This window comes from Panonychus citri, unplaced genomic scaffold, assembly GCF_014898815.1.
Source record: "Panonychus citri isolate SS breed McGregor unplaced genomic scaffold, ASM1489881v1 Contig00040, whole genome shotgun sequence".
NCBI classification, from domain to species: Eukaryota; Metazoa; Arthropoda; class Arachnida; order Trombidiformes; family Tetranychidae; genus Panonychus; species Panonychus citri.
This window is the reverse complement of record NW_026515445.1, coordinates 324,058-341,566: the sequence shown is the minus strand read 5'-3', so window position 1 is coordinate 341,566 and position 17,509 is coordinate 324,058. Positions and strand designations below refer to the sequence as shown.

At 31.6% G+C, this 17,509-nt stretch overlaps 2 protein-coding genes across 2 annotated transcripts; both read left to right on the top strand.

Annotated features, from left to right (window-relative positions):
* Positions 1-188: 188 nt before the first annotated feature.
* LOC128397789 (muscle M-line assembly protein unc-89-like) lies at positions 189-9,038 on the top strand. The gene is made up of 12 exons (XM_053358541.1): positions 189-926; positions 1,239-1,361; positions 1,564-2,124; positions 2,762-3,796; positions 3,860-4,018; positions 4,077-4,253; positions 4,323-4,470; positions 4,703-5,107; positions 5,182-6,353; positions 6,454-6,867; positions 7,047-7,223; positions 7,337-9,038. The coding sequence occupies exons 1-12, from the start codon at positions 783-785 to the stop codon at positions 7,631-7,633; spliced, it is 4,812 nt and encodes a 1,603-aa protein (XP_053214516.1). The 5' UTR covers positions 189-782; the 3' UTR covers positions 7,634-9,038.
* On the top strand, positions 8,898-16,901 carry LOC128397798 (ubiquitin-conjugating enzyme E2 H). The gene is made up of 4 exons (XM_053358550.1): positions 8,898-9,038; positions 9,285-9,361; positions 9,553-9,849; positions 16,364-16,901. Exons 1-4 carry the CDS (start codon positions 8,983-8,985, stop codon positions 16,483-16,485), a joined length of 552 nt encoding a protein of 183 aa, XP_053214525.1. The 5' UTR covers positions 8,898-8,982; the 3' UTR covers positions 16,486-16,901.
* The last annotated feature ends 608 nt before the right edge of the window (positions 16,902-17,509 follow it).

Here is a 17,509-nt window from a genome sequence, read left to right as displayed (position 1 = left end):
ACCAAAGGATTAAGATGATTAAAGTTAATTGGATAATACGAATTGAGCCCAAAGAAAATTAATAGAATAATTTAAAGACGAAATGATAATGAAAACAATGTTCATTTCGAAGCCATTGACTGACAAATAAGATTAATCTACATTTAGAAAATGAGATGAACCATTCCAATGATAATCGATATGATTGAGAAGAAGTGAAAACAAATGGACTGTTGAACATTTCGATGGTCAAGGTACTTTGAGTTCGCAAGTTTGTTGCTCGAAGTTTAATGTCGATTTTGTTTATTCGACCCAAGATTGGATTTCGGTTGTTTTCCTATGGAAAATATATGATGAGAAGAGGAGAAGAAGAGGAAGACGAAGATGATAAGTGAGAGAGTCTGAGGGAAGAATTTAAATGTTGCCAAAAATAAAAGAATCAAGGGGAGTTTCTATTCTAAATGAGATGTTACATCCATAGGAAAAAACGAATGTCTCTTTTTACTCTCTTTCTCTTTTCTCTCACCTCTTTGGTTTGAGTTTCGAGATTTTCTCTCATCTCATCATTTCATCCTCATCCTCATCCCATATGTGTAATGATGATGATGAGAAAAAGAGATCATGAAAGTCACTAGTTGATTTACTTACGATTATCGAGAGGAAGAAAAAAAACTCATTTTCTTTTCCATTCTGATCCATATTTTCATCGTGTTGGTTTTTCATTTGTTTCCCTTTTTCCTGGTTAATTAATTGTCTCTGTTGATTGTTCATTTTATCATCTTCATCTTGTTTACTTCATCACAATGACAATGGAATTACAAAAGTCACTTCAAGGCCCTGAGGGTCTTAATTTACCTTCCAGTGTTAATGGTAACCACAATACGACTGCAATAAGCACCATTGGTGTTCAATCAGGGAAAACGAGGATTATAATTGCTGTTCTTGTGGTAAGTTAATCATTTTCTTAGCTAATTAACTTCCTTACTCTCAGCGAAAATGTGACCAAATGGATTATTGAAGATTATCACAAATTAATCCACGATTTGGATTCCAAGTTAATCTGATCAACTTTTTCTGGTTTGGTTCACATTTGCGCTCAAATTAATGAAAAACCGTTGATTTCAACTCTTTCGCAGTTAAATTTGATTAATTTCAAATTCGATTTTCAATTTTCTCACCTAATTATCACCAACAATTAGCTAAACAATGTGATTAACCTAATCTATTTCTAATTCTTTGTTTTAATCTTTTTAATCCAGAGTAAAGATTGGATTGAATTGAAAATCTGTGACATGGAGCCCTCACTAATTGAAATCGGTCGATCATTAAATGAAGCAATTGATTATCAACAACAACACTTAACTACTCTGAAAAAGCTTGAGGTGAGAAACAATTAAGCTTAATTTGGATTAAGAAAATGGGCAATTTGTTGTGAAATTGTCAATTCTCCGAGTTTTCAAATTCTGTGTTTAGATTGACAATCCGATTAAGATGAAGGTTAATCTTAAATACGTTTGTTATTCTTAATTTGGTTCCAATTCAATTGTAATCAATGACTAATTCTATTTTAATTTAATTGTTTAGACCAAACAAACTCCAGTGGAAAAACTTTTGGGCTCAGCTGATGAGATCTTAGCAAATAAGGAAACCGATCCAATTGTTTTCTCGTCGATGGCCGAGAATCTGGCCTTGGCCTGGAAGAATTTAAATCATCAATTACAATCAAGATCGAAAACATTAAATCAATCAGTTTCCTTTTATCGACGATGTGACCAGTTTGATCAGTGGATCGAAAAAGCGGAAACCGAATTCTCTGTGGTCGAACTTCCGGAAACTCTGGAAGGAGTGAGGAAAATTTTGTCCGAAATCGAGACGATCAAAAGAAACCTTTTGGAATGTTCAATGTTCGCAATGAACGAACAGCAATTACTATTGGCCAATCTCGATGAATTAGCGGCTGTAAATCTATTCGATTCGAGGCCATTGTTCAAATCAACTGAAATCGCCAATGTGATCGCTTATGTGATCGATTATTTGGAAAAGTTACAAGAAAAACGCCGAAAATTAGTGACCTTGTTTATCCAACGAAAGAAATTGTTGGACTCACAATATCTACGATTACGATACATTGAACTTCTCAATGGGGTTTGTAGATTATATTCAACAATTTACTTAATCAATTACTTTTCCAACAATTTACGCAATGGAATTTAAATCATTACCATAAATTGTTATTCATTTGATAGTAATTCAGTTATTAAATTAACTGTATTTTGTTACCAAAAAAAACTCAATTTTCATCTCTCAGGACTCTAAGTAAACATAATTTAAAAATAGTTATTAGGTAAACAATTTAAATTGCAGAATATTAGTCAGAAAATTGTTGTAATTAACTTAATCCATTTTAATTTTTGACAGAAAATCTCAAAGTTATTTTCTTAATTCCAATGATTATCAAAAATTATTAGCAAAGAAAATGGTTCCGAGAAAGTTTTATTATGATAATAACAAGCAAATTTGCTGATACAATTTAAATTGTGACAAGTTAATTGAAGTTACTGATCATTGAGGAGAGTAAATTGTTTCAAGTGAACATTAATTAAGGTTAAATTGTTACGATTGTCACAACTTTACTACTTGGAACTAGAATCTAAATCTCAGAGATGGAAAATATTTCTTTCTCATCTTCACCCTGATTTCCTGAAACCTTAATCATGAGTTTAAATTGTTCATCATTTAGAATTGAATCTCTGTTTTTTATTGTTCATTAATTTTCGATCAGATTATCAATCGAATGGACCAGGAAAGGTCGATCCTCGAAGGTATTGCCCCAGGAAATTCTGCTCGTGAGGCGGGAATCGCTCGTTACAAAATGGATGAAATCGAAAGAAGTTTGAAGAACTTGGGAACTGAATCATTACGCCTGGCGAGTGGAATTGATTTACATTCTCAGGAGATGAACAGTAAAGTTAAAGATTTAGCATTTGCAGTTCTGGAAGAATATTCTAGTCTCATGTTTACCCTGGAAGAGATGAAATCTCTTCAAAGTTCCTTTGCCTCTTTTCTTGAAAGTGCTTCTTTAACCATCGCTAAATTGGATACAATGTTTGATTCCCTCGAACCATCGGTCTCGAATTCATCGTTTCGACCTCAATCACCGGTTCCCTTTGTTACAATGGATAATATTCAGGAGACAATTAAGGAAACAGTGACTCAAGGCTACTATTTATTGGATCTTGTAGGAACCAATCAAGCTTATATTCAACCGATTAATGCTAAACTTCATGAAATCCAGGAAAAGGTTAGAGCTTTGGAGGAAAAACTTGCTTCCATCCAGCCGATTAGTACCATGGAGATTGGAACGGAAACTGAAGATGACCTGGTTCAAAATGAAAAACAACAACAACAACAATTGTATCAAGAGTATCAACAACAATCGCAACAATCAAAGGAAACTATTGTTAGTGAAGCTTTGGTTAGAGTGATCAACTTGAAAGATGATTTAAGTCGATGGTTAAATCAACGAGTTTGTGATTTTATGAGAGGCCATCAAGACATGGGAAGCTCAATGGGAATAGTTAACGATTTTCTGGAAAAACACCAAAAACTTTCCATCGAAATGGAGACAAAGTCATTGGAATTGAAAGTTTTACTGTCAATTGTTAACCGAATGGAAATTGATGCTGAAAATATACCCGAAGATGTGACCAACTCTCTTGACGAACTCAAATCGAATTGGGAATTGTACTCATCATTATTAGAAACTCGAATCCTTTTATCAAAACGATATTCAACCTTTCATAAGATCGCATCAGATGTAAGTTATTACAATGAATTGAGGAAAAAAATAACCACCAATCAATTAATTTCCGTGTTCCAGGTAACTCGTAATTTAGATCAACTTGAAAATGACCTAATCAAATTGGACAAAGTTACCGATGAAAATATCCGACCGTTGACTGAGATTTGGGTTTCACTGAAACAAGAGATCATTAAATTGAAAAATCTCGAAGTAAATTTCACCCGAGAAGTTAAACAGGTAAGAAAAGTCAATCTAATTTAATTGTTCGATCAACTAATCATTCCAATGTAATCAGAGTAAAGATCCATTCTTGGACAAAGAACGAGGAATCCTTTGTACTCAATCGTGTTTAACTTATATCAACAATTTAACGATCAAAATTGAATCTCTAATGGAATCACGAAAGAATCAACTTAACGAGGAGAAAGTTAAATCAACTCGATCAGTCCAAGTTTCCGTTCAAACGGACGAGGTAAAAATCAAATGGAATCCAATCAAATCCACCAATCTAATCACTTTCTTAATCACTTACAATCAACAGATTCCTAAGCCGAAACCAGTGGAGGTAAAAAACGCCGAGACCATGGTGAATAATTCAGTTTCAAGAATCTCCAGCGAGGAAAAAATCACCCGAACAGTTTATCATGATATAACTAATATCAAAAGTCAACGGTTAATTGAGATTCCTGGTGAGTTGATTAAACCAAATTAACTAAATTGTTTCCTTATTATTTTTGGGTTGAAAAGTAATGGTAGTTATGATAATTGCTAAGCTTTCACTTGAATTGATTGAGAAAAGATTTCAGCTTGTAATCATCAACTGTGTTTATTTTATGCTAATTATTACTTTAGATTATCATGTTAATCAACTGATCAACTAATCAGTTAATCTTTAATCTATATCTTTCATGATTATCAAAGATAAACCAGAAACACTTCCTGATCGACCTCCAATGTTTATACAAAATTTGAATGATGTTACTTTGGATGAGAAATCGGTTCTATTTTTATCTTGTGCTGTTATTGGTCACCCTGTACCAAAGGTTACCTGGTATCGAGATGGTCAGCAAGTTTATTGTTCCCGAGGTCAAGAGGTTACCGAGGATATGGAGAGTAAAACTTATTCCTTGATAATTCAAGATGTAACTCGATCCCATGAAGGTGTTTACACGGTTCAAGCAATTAATCAATTGGGCAAAGCTTCAAGTTGCTGTAATGTTACAATTAAGACAAAATTAACTACTAAACATCCGCAATTTATTAAATATCTGGAAGATCGAGTAGTTAAAGTAGGAGATAATGTTACCTTAAATTGTCAGATTTCAGGTTAGTCTTTATTTTGATTGTTCTTGAAGGAAACAAGTATTGTTAATATTTATTCATTTTCGTTTCAACTTAAGGTCAACCTGAACCGCAGGTCACTTGGTATTTTAATCATCGTCGCATTGAGCCCAATGATTTAACTCGATTCAAGTTCATTCATGAAGGTGAAACTTATGGTCTGATTATCTCATCAATTACTGATGATCTTCAAGGTAATTATTGTATCGTCGCTGAAAATATCGCAGGTAAAGCAGTTTCCAGTGGGAATATAATTATAACCGATTTGAATAAATCATTGGGTTCACAATCATTGATTGGATTGGGATCATCATCATATTCTGGTGGTTTGGTCAATCAAAATTTACTCTCAATCAACAACAACATGACACGAGCAAGTTCAGAGGTACGAACAACATTCCGTGAAATGACCAGTTCTAGTCGGACAATTAAAACAACGACAAGTTCATCAACCGGATCAGCAGCATCATTTGTCCAACAACAACAGCAACAATTTTCCCAACCATCATCATCACTTTCAGGATCCTCAGTAATTGAACGAATCCCACCCTTTCAACCACAATCAACCCCACCACCACCACCACCACCACCTCCTCCTCCATCATCATCATCATTATCTTATCCTCATCTCCATCAACCTGGATTAGTATCACGAGAAAGTAAATCGATCACTCGAGAAGAGCATCATTACAGTAAAATCAACGACGAAGAGCCGGAAATATCTCATAGTTTTAATCAAGAAAATTTAGTGACCACCGATAAAGGAATCGAGTCTCATGAAGTGAAATCGATTACGGAGAAAAATATTAAATCACCTTCAGGTTTAAGGACAATGTCAACAATGAGATCTCCAAACGAGCCCATAAAAGCCCCACATATAATCCGTCATTTAACTAATCAACTTGTCAACCCTGGAGAAGAGGTTACCTTTGAAATTGAATTGACGGGGATCCCGTTACCTCAGGTTACCTGGTATCGCAAGGGGATACCTCTTAATCTGAGTGATGATAATTTCATCTTCACCAATCCGATGGAAGGAGTTTACCGATTAACATTTAAAGAAGCCTGGCCTGAAGATTCAGGATTAATCACAATTAAGGCAAACAATTCATTAGGAGCAATTGAATCAAATGCTAATCTATTGGTACAACAGTCAAGGAGGGAAAGTGTATCAAGTGGAAGTGCAGTTCGGTGTGTTAATGAAGGAGCCTCAGTGAGACAGAAAAAAGATGTAAGCAAATGAATGATTATAATCAATCATATGACCAATTTGACCTGGAAAATGTAAGATAATTAAACTAATTAATCTTGTTTCTCTTTTTTCCATCAAGTTTTTCACTCGAATCGCCATGGAACAAGCAGCTTCAACCTACGATTATAAGATGAGATGTATGAGTTTAGATCGTAAATTGTCAGTCGAAGGACCTGGTCGACTATTCCGATTAGGAGGCGGTGGTGGTGGGTCAGGGATTTATCCTTTCTCAGGTGATCTTAAAGGAGCCGATTCATTTGAATCGCTTCCTTGTGGATACAAATATTCAACCTCATCAGCGAAATCAGATATCAGTGAGGAGCCAAGTTATTATTCAGCTCAAGAGGATAATCTAAGCACAGAATTCAAACCAGTTTGGGTTCCGAAAGGTTTTTTCTCACCATTAACATCATCAACTCTACCGAGAGCATCCAAACAATGGCAACCAGTTCGAGCTCCAGGTCAGGGCAACAGAGAGGCTCCGTTTACAAAGGTAACAATCAGGGAAGATTAAGGTTTAAATCTAAAAGTTAATCGAATCATCAATCAATTTTCATCGATAAGATTCTTGATTATCGATAGTTTTTCCCTCTTGTCTTCGCAATTGCTGTTGTATTATTTTAAATATCCCCTTTTCTTTCATTATTATTGCTCCTTTTCCTAATTGTCCAGGCAATGTCCATACCCAGAGGTGATATTTGTCCATCCCTATTGTCAACTACCCTCTCGGTGGGTTCGTTATCCCAAACATCACTCCACTCCCTCCAATCGACCTCTTTTTTTGGTCAAGATATTTCAGATAATCCAAATTCTGAAGGTAATCCAGTTAGAGCTCCAATATTTATCACCGTAAGTAGAAAACAATTGATTTATAATCAAGTTAATTGTTTCATTTACTCTCATCTAACATTTTAGTGATTTTAATTGTTCTCCCTCTCTCTCTCTCTTTGTTATATTTAAAGGGGCTCAAAGATAAATCAATACCTGAAGGTGGTTACATCTCATTAGAATGTGAAGTTGATGGTTACCCACCGCCGACAATTAAATGGTATCACAATGATATTGAAGTTGCTTCGGCTTCTGGCTCACAAATTGATTCATTAACTGGGGGAATTTGTAGATTAATCATCGAGAAATCAACTAAACCCGCCGCTGGAAAATACGTTTGCCGAGCCTCCAATTTAGCTGGATCCATATCGACCTCTTGTACTCTTAAAATAATCAATCAACAATCAACACCGTCAACACCAATCAACTAAACAATGAAAATCAATCTCAATGATCTTAAATCTTATATCAAACTTAATCAACAATCAAACAAAATTATACAAATAAAAATTGAAACTCGTGTGAAACTTAATTGTCAACAATCAACACACAAACACAATTATCTAACTGCCATTTAATACTAAATAAATTGTAATCACCCAATCAAAAAAAAAGAAAACAAAGCAATTTAGACAAACACAGTTACAATTTGGTTACAATTAACAGTCGACAATTAGTTAAATTGAAAATTTGTTAATTTCTCAGCAACTCGCCTCGAGCGATCAACAATTTAACCGTTACACAAGAACGTTAATTGTTTAAATTAAATGGCCAATTTTGTTGTCTACTAAAGAGAGACAATTAAAAAAAACAACCAAATTAACAGAAAAGAGAGTAACAATTAGTAAATTAATATCTTCTTCTCGTATTCGAATACAATTAAATCTAATTGTATCATCAAAATCTATTAATAGGAAAGTAATAGAAGAAGCAAAAAAAACTGATTAACATGAAAGAAAAGAATAAAAAAATTAACCAATTAGACGAAAAAACCAAATGATCAAATTGTTGATTAAATTGATATTCCAATCGTAATCCAGTTAATCGTTAATTGACAGAAAGTACAATACAATTAACCGAGAAATGATTTACTCCAATCCGAAAGTGAATTAAACAAATTGGCTTTTTCTTTATAAACAGAATACAAACTGACCAATGGTCGAGAACGAAATCGAGAGTGATGACCAATAAACGAAATGAAAGAGAAAAAGGTGGAAAAGTTTAAAGGAGAGAATGAAAAACAATTAACTTAATTGTAATTGGAATGGAAAAGATAATCAAAAGTGAGAAAGAAAAACTTCTCATCAACAGATGACGTTGCCTGCGTTGGAAGACAAGCAAAGGAGAGGAAGAGAAACTGTAAACTCTCAGTAACATCAACAAGCAACTGCAGTTGTTTTGCTCTCTCTCTCTTTCTCTCTCATCTTTTACTCTGTTTTTGTTATTACTTTACTCTCATCATCATCAACAACAACAACATCATCATCATCTGCCTCTTGATCTTGATTACCATCAGCATAACAACAACAACAATCACAGAATCAACAAAAAAAAACTCTACTCTCTCTCTCTGTTGTAGAGTGAAAACCAACATCTAATTTTTTTTCTTCCTTGTTAATTTTATTCTCTTCTGTGTCTCTGTCTTTTTTTCTTTCTTTTCTCTCTCTCTCTCTATTTATTCTCTCAGTGTTTTATTTTTTCTCTCTCTTTGTGAGTTAATTTATCTTCTCATTCTGATATCAACTGATTTTCATTCATTTGTGACCCTGTTATTGATATAATGATGTCTTCACCAAGTCCAGGCAAAAGAAGAATGGACACTGATGTCCTTAAATTGTAATCATCTTTTTTTCCAATGTTAATTGTATCATTTGTTTTTTTTCTCTCTCTCTCTCTATCCTTTTTTCACCTTCTTCTTCACCTTCCTTTCTCTCTCTCTCTCTCTCCTCTCACCAGAAAAAAAACCACTATTGCTAATCAATTGTTTTGTGTATCGATGGATTAATTTATTCTATTCTCTTTTGTGTTTGTTCTATTCTATTCTCTTTTCTTTTTTTTTGTTCTATTCTTTTCTCGCAATAGAATTGAATCTAAACATGTAGTTACCATCCTTGGTGGATTAAATGAATTTTGTGTTAAATTCTACGGACCCAAAGGAAGTAAGTTTAAAAAAATTCTCTTCCTATTTAGCCAACAAACATTAACTACTCATCATCATCATCATCGTTGGAGTTTATTATGTTTTTTTTTGATGATCCAAAAGTTTACTAGGGATTAATGTTTCATCTTTCTCTCTCTCTCCCTCTCCCTCTCTCATTCTCTTTTCTCCTTCTTCCCTTTTCATAATCAGCTCCATATGAAGGAGGTGTTTGGAAAGTTCGTGTTGATTTACCGGAAAAGTATCCATTTAAATCACCATCCATTGGATTTATGAACAAAATATATCACCCTAACATCGATGAGGTCTCTGGTACCGTTTGTTTGGACGTAATTAACCAGGCCTGGACAGCTCTTTACGATCTCTCCAATATCTTTGAATCATTTTTACCACAATTACTTACCTATCCCAATCCAATTGATCCACTGAACGGAGATGCTGCAGCTTTATACCTCCATAAACCAGAGGAATACATTAGGAAAGTTGCAGGTAAATTATTTCCCCTTTTTTTTTGTTCATAATCAATAAAAACAACTTAGATCAATCTGAAAACATGATCATCACCATTAAATGATAATGTTACTAAATGTAGGTTAGATTCTGACATTGAAAGTATTCAATAGTTTCCTATAGGAAAACAAAAGTAAAACAGTTCAAGTCTTTTTTTAGTAAGAGTGTTTTTCATTTCCCCAATCGCAATCATCTGGTCTCTCTCTCTCTCTCTCCCTTTGTTTTCATAACAGTAGAGTTACTGTTACTTTCAGGTAGTAATCACTCTCTCAGGTTTGATTGGTCTTACCAACAATTAGAAACCAATTGATTCCTTACTCATGTATGTAAATATAAACAACAACAACAACAAAACTCACAATTACATCAATCTAAACATAGATGATGGCCTCATCAGTAAATTATGCGCGTTACTAAGGAATAATCAACCTAAATGTTGATGCGTAAACCTTGTTCATTGGTATCAGCTGATTTCACCTTCTTCTTGTTTCTCTTTCCTTTCCTTTCATCATCAGCTCCTCATCATCCTTGAAGATTGAAACTTGTTTACATTGTGAATTGTTGCCTTTTCTCTATGCTTTTCTTCAATATCTCTTCCTCTTTTCCTTTCTTTCTTTCTTTCTTTCTCTCTCTCTCTCGATCTCCTTTGTAAAAAAAAATGGTAGATACACTTGATAATTTGTTTCTTTCTCTCTCTCTCTTTCTCATCGTGATTATATTTTTTTAGAATTACAATTAAATTTTAATCGCATCCTCAACCAACACACTCTTACAATTATAATTATCAAATTGTTAACAGCAATAATTTGATTCTCGTTCCGATCAATAATATTATTGCTTTTCAAAGCAAACAATTTGTTTTCCTTTCATATTATTAGTTTTGTTACGAATCAGCTTGACAATCAAGTTAACAATTTGGTTTCATTATCAATCAATGGTTGAAAATTGCAAACTTAATCATATTTTTTTCTCATTTTCTCTCTGACAATTTATTGATTGCAATATGTATCATGTGTCTCCCTATGTGTGTTTAAAATGGATTATATTTAATCATCTCAGATTATGATGATAATTGTATTATAAATCTCTCTCTCTCTCTCTCTCTCTCTCTCAATCATTAGAATTAGTTTCAAACCAAAAGTTGACAAAAATGAAACATTTAATTCATACTAAAAATATATCAGAATTAAGGTAACAATCAATTGATAATCTTATTTTTACCCTGGACTTTTTTGGTCTCAGTTTATAAAAAATGGTTCCTTTTTTTGGTGAAAACAATTGTTACCTTTCATGGTTTAACGCTTTTGTAGCTCAATCCACTCTGAGTATCCAAAAACCCACCACCACCTTCACTAATCACCCTCCTCTTTACCTTCTTAGTTTGTTAAATCAACTTTTTTTTCTGCTTAATTGCAAACAAATTTAGACCTAAATCGTTTTCAAGATGATGATGATGCTTTGCCAAAGTAAATACATGATTAACATGATGTTTTATTGGCCACACGTTGACCTTAACACCAAAACAATCAACTAAATCAATTGAATTTCAGTTTGATTATAATGCAACAATAAGTCCTTTCAATATACAATCTACTTAATTTGGTTTGTTGATTAGGTAACATAATTTAATCGTAACTGATTTAGTTTGAGAAAAGGTGATTCTCTTATATTTATAAATTGAATAGAAACTGTGTCATCACCTCTTGATAATCTTCTCCTGTTAATCTAAATCTCTTTCACCTTAATTTTACAATCAATTCTTAATTTTTTTCACCATCATTATAATTCAATCTTAATTATAATTCATTTCAATGAAACCTTTTTTTTCCTTACTACATTAATCCATAGCTGAGTTAACTTGAATTGTTATTAATTGTAAATAATTACATTAATCTATTACTTTACACAATCGTTGAATTTGAACATTGGTCAACAATCAGTCAAATAATTTAACAATTTACCTTGATTATAATTGGATTCAAGTTAAATCATAATACTAAACTTGGGTGGACCAGTTTGACCTACTAACAGTTAACTCTCTATGTGTTTGTTATTATGATTTTTGATTGTTGTTACTGTTAAAAAGTTAGTTTAACTTATTACAATTAACAATAATGTAATTTAATTTCACTGTTTATAATTTAACTTAATCTGATTTAGTTACGAGTTACTTATCTTTAAGTAATTATCACTCTTTTACTATTTCTTAATTGTTTACCTTAATTGTCTTATTGTCTAATCTGTTGTTTAGTTAATTTTTTTTCTAATGATAATGATTATCACTATTAATTTAACAATCACTGTTAAAGTTCATCTCCATTCAGTCCAATCAACTGATTTTCTCTTTATCTTAATTAGCGAGTTAATTTTTCCATAAGTTAATTGGCTTGAGATTGTTACCATTTATCATTCAGTGATCATTATCCTAATCAAGACAATTAACTTTTGTCTATTGCTGTTGAGTGAAATAAACTAAATCCATTGTTTGATTTGATTTCTCTCTCTCTCTCTCTCTCTCTCTCTTGCTGTTAATTGTGATTAAAATGGTTTGATTTAAAATTGAAAACACGAGTTGATGATAGGTTAAAATCAACCTTATTGATTATGAAAATCGATCAATTTAATGACAATTAATTTAGATTTTTTTCTTTTATTTCAATTTTCCAATTTCTACAATTAATATATCAACACAATTTATAAATTATTGATTTTCCTCTCTTATAAATAATAATATTATCTCCTGAATAGAAGCTTTTTCATGTGGAAAAAAAATTCTGACAAAGATTATGATGGAACATGAAAAGTTAATCATGATTCTAGTTAGATGATTAGTCTTTTCTAGAGTAACAATTAACTCTCTCTCTCTCTCTCTCTCTTTCTCTCTTGCATTTCTCCCCGAATATTTAATTGTCACTTAATTGTTGAAGGTTTTTTTTAATTGTTATGATTTCATTTGATTTTATTCATTGATTTCATCACGTTATCATCTTTATAATCATTGTTACTTTTTTTATTAATTGTATGACGTTTTTTTCTTGATTCACTTACCTGTGATGGACAATTAAATTGTTGTTAATTGGCTGGTTAAGTCTTTTGGAAATGATTACTTTTTTATCCAACCAAGTTTCGCAATTAGTTAATTGTTTCAAGGGCAATGATCGAAGATGACAGATTGACTCAATTGTTAAATGACATTAAATGATTTCCAATTTGTAATGATTAATCAAAAATTGTTACGATGATTGTGATTGCATCAGAAAGTCTTGATTTTGATTTAATAAATCATTTAAATCTTATGATGATGATTAACTTTTGACATTAAATTTTGTCTGTCACATTGATCAACCTTTAACTGTTTGCAATTTAAAAAAAAAGGTCGTTAACAATAACAGTAATTTAGTTAATTGTTGATTGGTTGACAATGAATCAAAACTGTTAACCAAATACAATACTAACCAATCAATAGTCAATTACCTTCAGGAGATGATTGAAATGCAACAAATCTAAATTAACTTTTGATTGTTGTTAACAACAATCAAGAAGCAAATAATATACATAAAAAACAATCATATCATGTTAATCATATCATATTATCATAAATTTATGATGATTAACACACCGGAAGAGTCTAACCTATTTCTCGTCATTATCATTACCTGGATTTAATCAACAATCAACATTGAACTACCTTATTAATATCATTATCATAGTAATCAAATGGATAATAAAAATTGTATTAAACCGATTGCAATTTGTTGCACAATCAAATTAAATTATTACCAAAATTAACGTGAAATTTGTGTGTACTGGTAAACCTAAATAACAATTTATTGATTAGTTGATGAGTTGATTCATTTTTCGTATCAACATTCACATGAAAGTATTATGAGGTCACTGAGATGATGAAATAAACGGAAGTTTCAACAATTAATTATTATTAATTTTGATCACTTAAATAGTTAATCTCAATTACTCTAGTTAATATGGATCACAATTTTCATTATTCTAGTTAATTTGATTACTATTTTTCATTTTCATTTTTCATAATAACAATTCAACTCTATTTTCTCAATCAATTGATGATCATTTTTGATTATCAATGATAGTATTTGACAAAATTAATTTATAACCAGAATAGTAGAGAGACTTAATTACATTGGAATTCATTGATTAGGATGATTATTTATTTTTTCTCTTCGATAACTGATTGTGATTATTTTTCTCTCTATTCAATTGTTAAAATGATGAGCGACATTCAATCGATACTCTTGAAAAAAAGGAATAGAAAAATAATCAAGAATTAATTCAGTTTCTTTCACAAGGAAATCCTTTGATTCTTCATCACATCATCTTTTCCTCTTCTCTTGACGTAACCAATTCTATTCTGACCTGAATGTACTTCACCTTCCATAGAGAGAGAGATAGAGTAAAGAAAGGGAAAGAAGATGGATGATAAGAAGATCGAACTGAAGAAATGGGAAGCAAAAGGAACCACGAAAACTAGGTTACTGTCTCTGTTACATGAAAAGGCAAAAAAAGAGTCACAATTAACTGAGTTTGCCTATTCCATTGTTACTCAACATTCTGAACATTTTTCCTCTTCAAACTGATACTTTTCTTTGCATTCTATCATGATTTTCACCATAACCACCCAACAATATGATCAGAGAGGGAGATACATACTTTTTGCTTCATTTTTCTGATACTGTGTTACCTTCATGATTGTTTATTGAAAATCAGCTGATAATCGATTTTAAAAAGATGAAGGATTATTGATTACTTATCTCTCTCTCTCTCTCTCTCTCTCTCTCTCTCTCTCTCTCTCTCTCTTTACATGTACATCCGTACGATGCACTCGAGATCATGATTGAATTATTTATTCACTTGGAATTTCATGTTCCTTGGCATTTAAATTCAATCATTATCCTCATGATTAAGGTTTAATAGCCTTTGAAAAGTTTCTACTTTTAAATGATTATTTATTGTTGACAATTGATTGTTAATCATCTCAATTTTTGCCATGATCATCATGTATCCAATTCACTGGTAATCTTGTGATATTTTTTTTTGTCAACTTCTCCTATTATATCACAACGATAATTATAATTATCTGTAGTTTACTTGGAAACATAATGTTTCATGAATTTAATATCATCTCAATTATAAGATGATTACTTTAACTTCTCATCATCGTTTTCGTTTATCTTCATCTTTTTTTTTGCCCTTCCTTCATCTTGCTTCATCTTTTTCGTTTCAACTTCCTTTTCTCTTTCTCTTTAACTTACTCTCCTCTTCATCATCGTCATCCTCATCCTCATCATCTTAAGATGGGTCAGGATTTGTATGGGGAACCCTCATTTTCTTGCTGTTACTTTGATTTGTTTTCTCTCTCTTCGCTTGATTATCATTTTTCCACCCTCCGGGTATATTATATTGTGTGTATATATATAACATTATATTAATACACTTTAGTCCTTGATTATTTTAAGAGGTGTTGCAAAAAGGAGGCGGAGAGGGTGGGCCAAGAGTGTGCTTAAAGTTTCTCAAGAAGGTGTATTTAAGTTACAAGGAAAAGCGATGGATAGTTTTTAATGGGCTCTACGGAAACATGGGAGACTGAATTTCACTTTTCCATAGATACATGTACCTATTATCATCGTCATTATTGTGTTGATGATGATGAGATTATTACTATTATTAATATAACTTTGTTATACTTTCAAAGAATATGAAGACGAAGATGAGAAGAAGAAGAAAAGATGACTTTAGAAACTTTTTTCTTTTCGAAAATGTACTTTTTTCGTTCTCTTTTACTTGAACATCTCATTATCGTTCTTGTATACCTTGAATATAATTCATACTTTACTAATAATTTTTTTTTCTTTTCTCTTTTATATTTTTCTTTTGGTCATCTACTCACAAACAATCTCCTCTTGGATCTTGACCATTCATTTATCAACTTGATTATTATTGTTATTGTTGTTTTCTTTATTATCGCTAACAATTCAATTTTTTTTTGTTCTTAAACATCACAATGATTCACATTCAACATGATTTTTCAACAATTTTCATGATGATTTCCCTTTCATTTTAATTCTCTTGGGCCTACTCACACACTCATCACAATCAACTGATTGGCTTGTAATGCTTGTCATCGTATTACCAACCAACAATTTAACCTGATTTTTTTTACTCTCCCAAACAACAAAAATCAACTCATCTTAACCATCATCAACAATCAACATGCTCTGGAAAACCCTTTACAACTCAAACGGAACTATCCATCTCTTGGCTTGGTCTTTATACAATTTTCTGGGCCCCATCATCATCCTTCATTTTACCAAAAAAAAAACAATCTCTCTCCTTTTTCACTTACCTCTTTCTCTAATTCACTTCTTAATTGTTACTCTTAAATCCCCTTCTTATGATTTTCTTACCTTTTAATTATTGTTATTATGATTTATGTGTTTGTCTCTCCTTGATGATATTCTAGATTATGTTAAAAAATACGCAACCGAAGAAGCGTTGAAAGAACAACAAGACAAAGAATCATCGTCAGAGGAAAGTTCGATGAGCGATTTCTCTGATGACGAAACAAAAGATATGGAATTATAACTTGAAGCCTTTAGTTTTTTTCTTCTTTCATCATCTTTCATCTTCTTCTCTCTTTTCTTTATATATTATATCATCATCTCTACAAAATCAACATTTTATCAATTTTCTCTCTCTCTCTCTCTCGATTTACCTGAAAAAACAAACAAAACAAAACAAGAAAACAATTGAAAAAAAACAAAATCAAATCAACATAAACACAAACTTATATGATAACATTACATAAACAAAATGCATACATAAAAACACATTCACCTTAAACATACACACAAATACACATACACACCTAACACCAAATATTACATCTTTTACCATGATTACCATCATCAGAATCATTTTGAATTAATTATTGTATTAATTTTACCAACAAGAAGTTTTCATTTGATTATGATGATTAAAAGAAAAACATTAATGAGTGATTCTCAAGAGGAAAATGGTGCAAGAAGAAGAGGAAGAGATTAATCAAGATAATTAAGATTTTGAATTATATTCTTTTGGATTATCAGATGAAAAAATAGATTCGTGTGTTATTTTGATTGCAATCGAAATCAATTAATCAATGTAAACAAACAAAAAAGGGATAATATTAACCCTTTGATTGCTAAATAATCAAATTTGTTGTCGTGGCTACTCATTTATAATATTAACGCAACATTATCACAATTTAACTAATTGTAATTGTAATTGTAACGATTATAGATGTGTAACCAAAACTAATTGAAAGAAGGTACAAAAAAAATTTTCGTCAATTGATTAATTGATTTTGATTAGAAATGTTTGTAGATCTTATTGATTAACACTTTTTGGAGGCAAGAGTTTCAGGTTTTCCCACTAATTTGATTGTTTAAATTTTGATCATTTGAATTATTTCATTTGTTTTCTCCTTTAATTGTCTTGATTAGATTAATTGAATTGTATTCTTTTGGTTTGTTTGTCCATCAGGAAGATCCACTTTTTCCGTTTCCTTTTTCTTGCTCCTTTTTGTAAACACCAAAGGCTAACGATTATTATTATATTATTACTATTA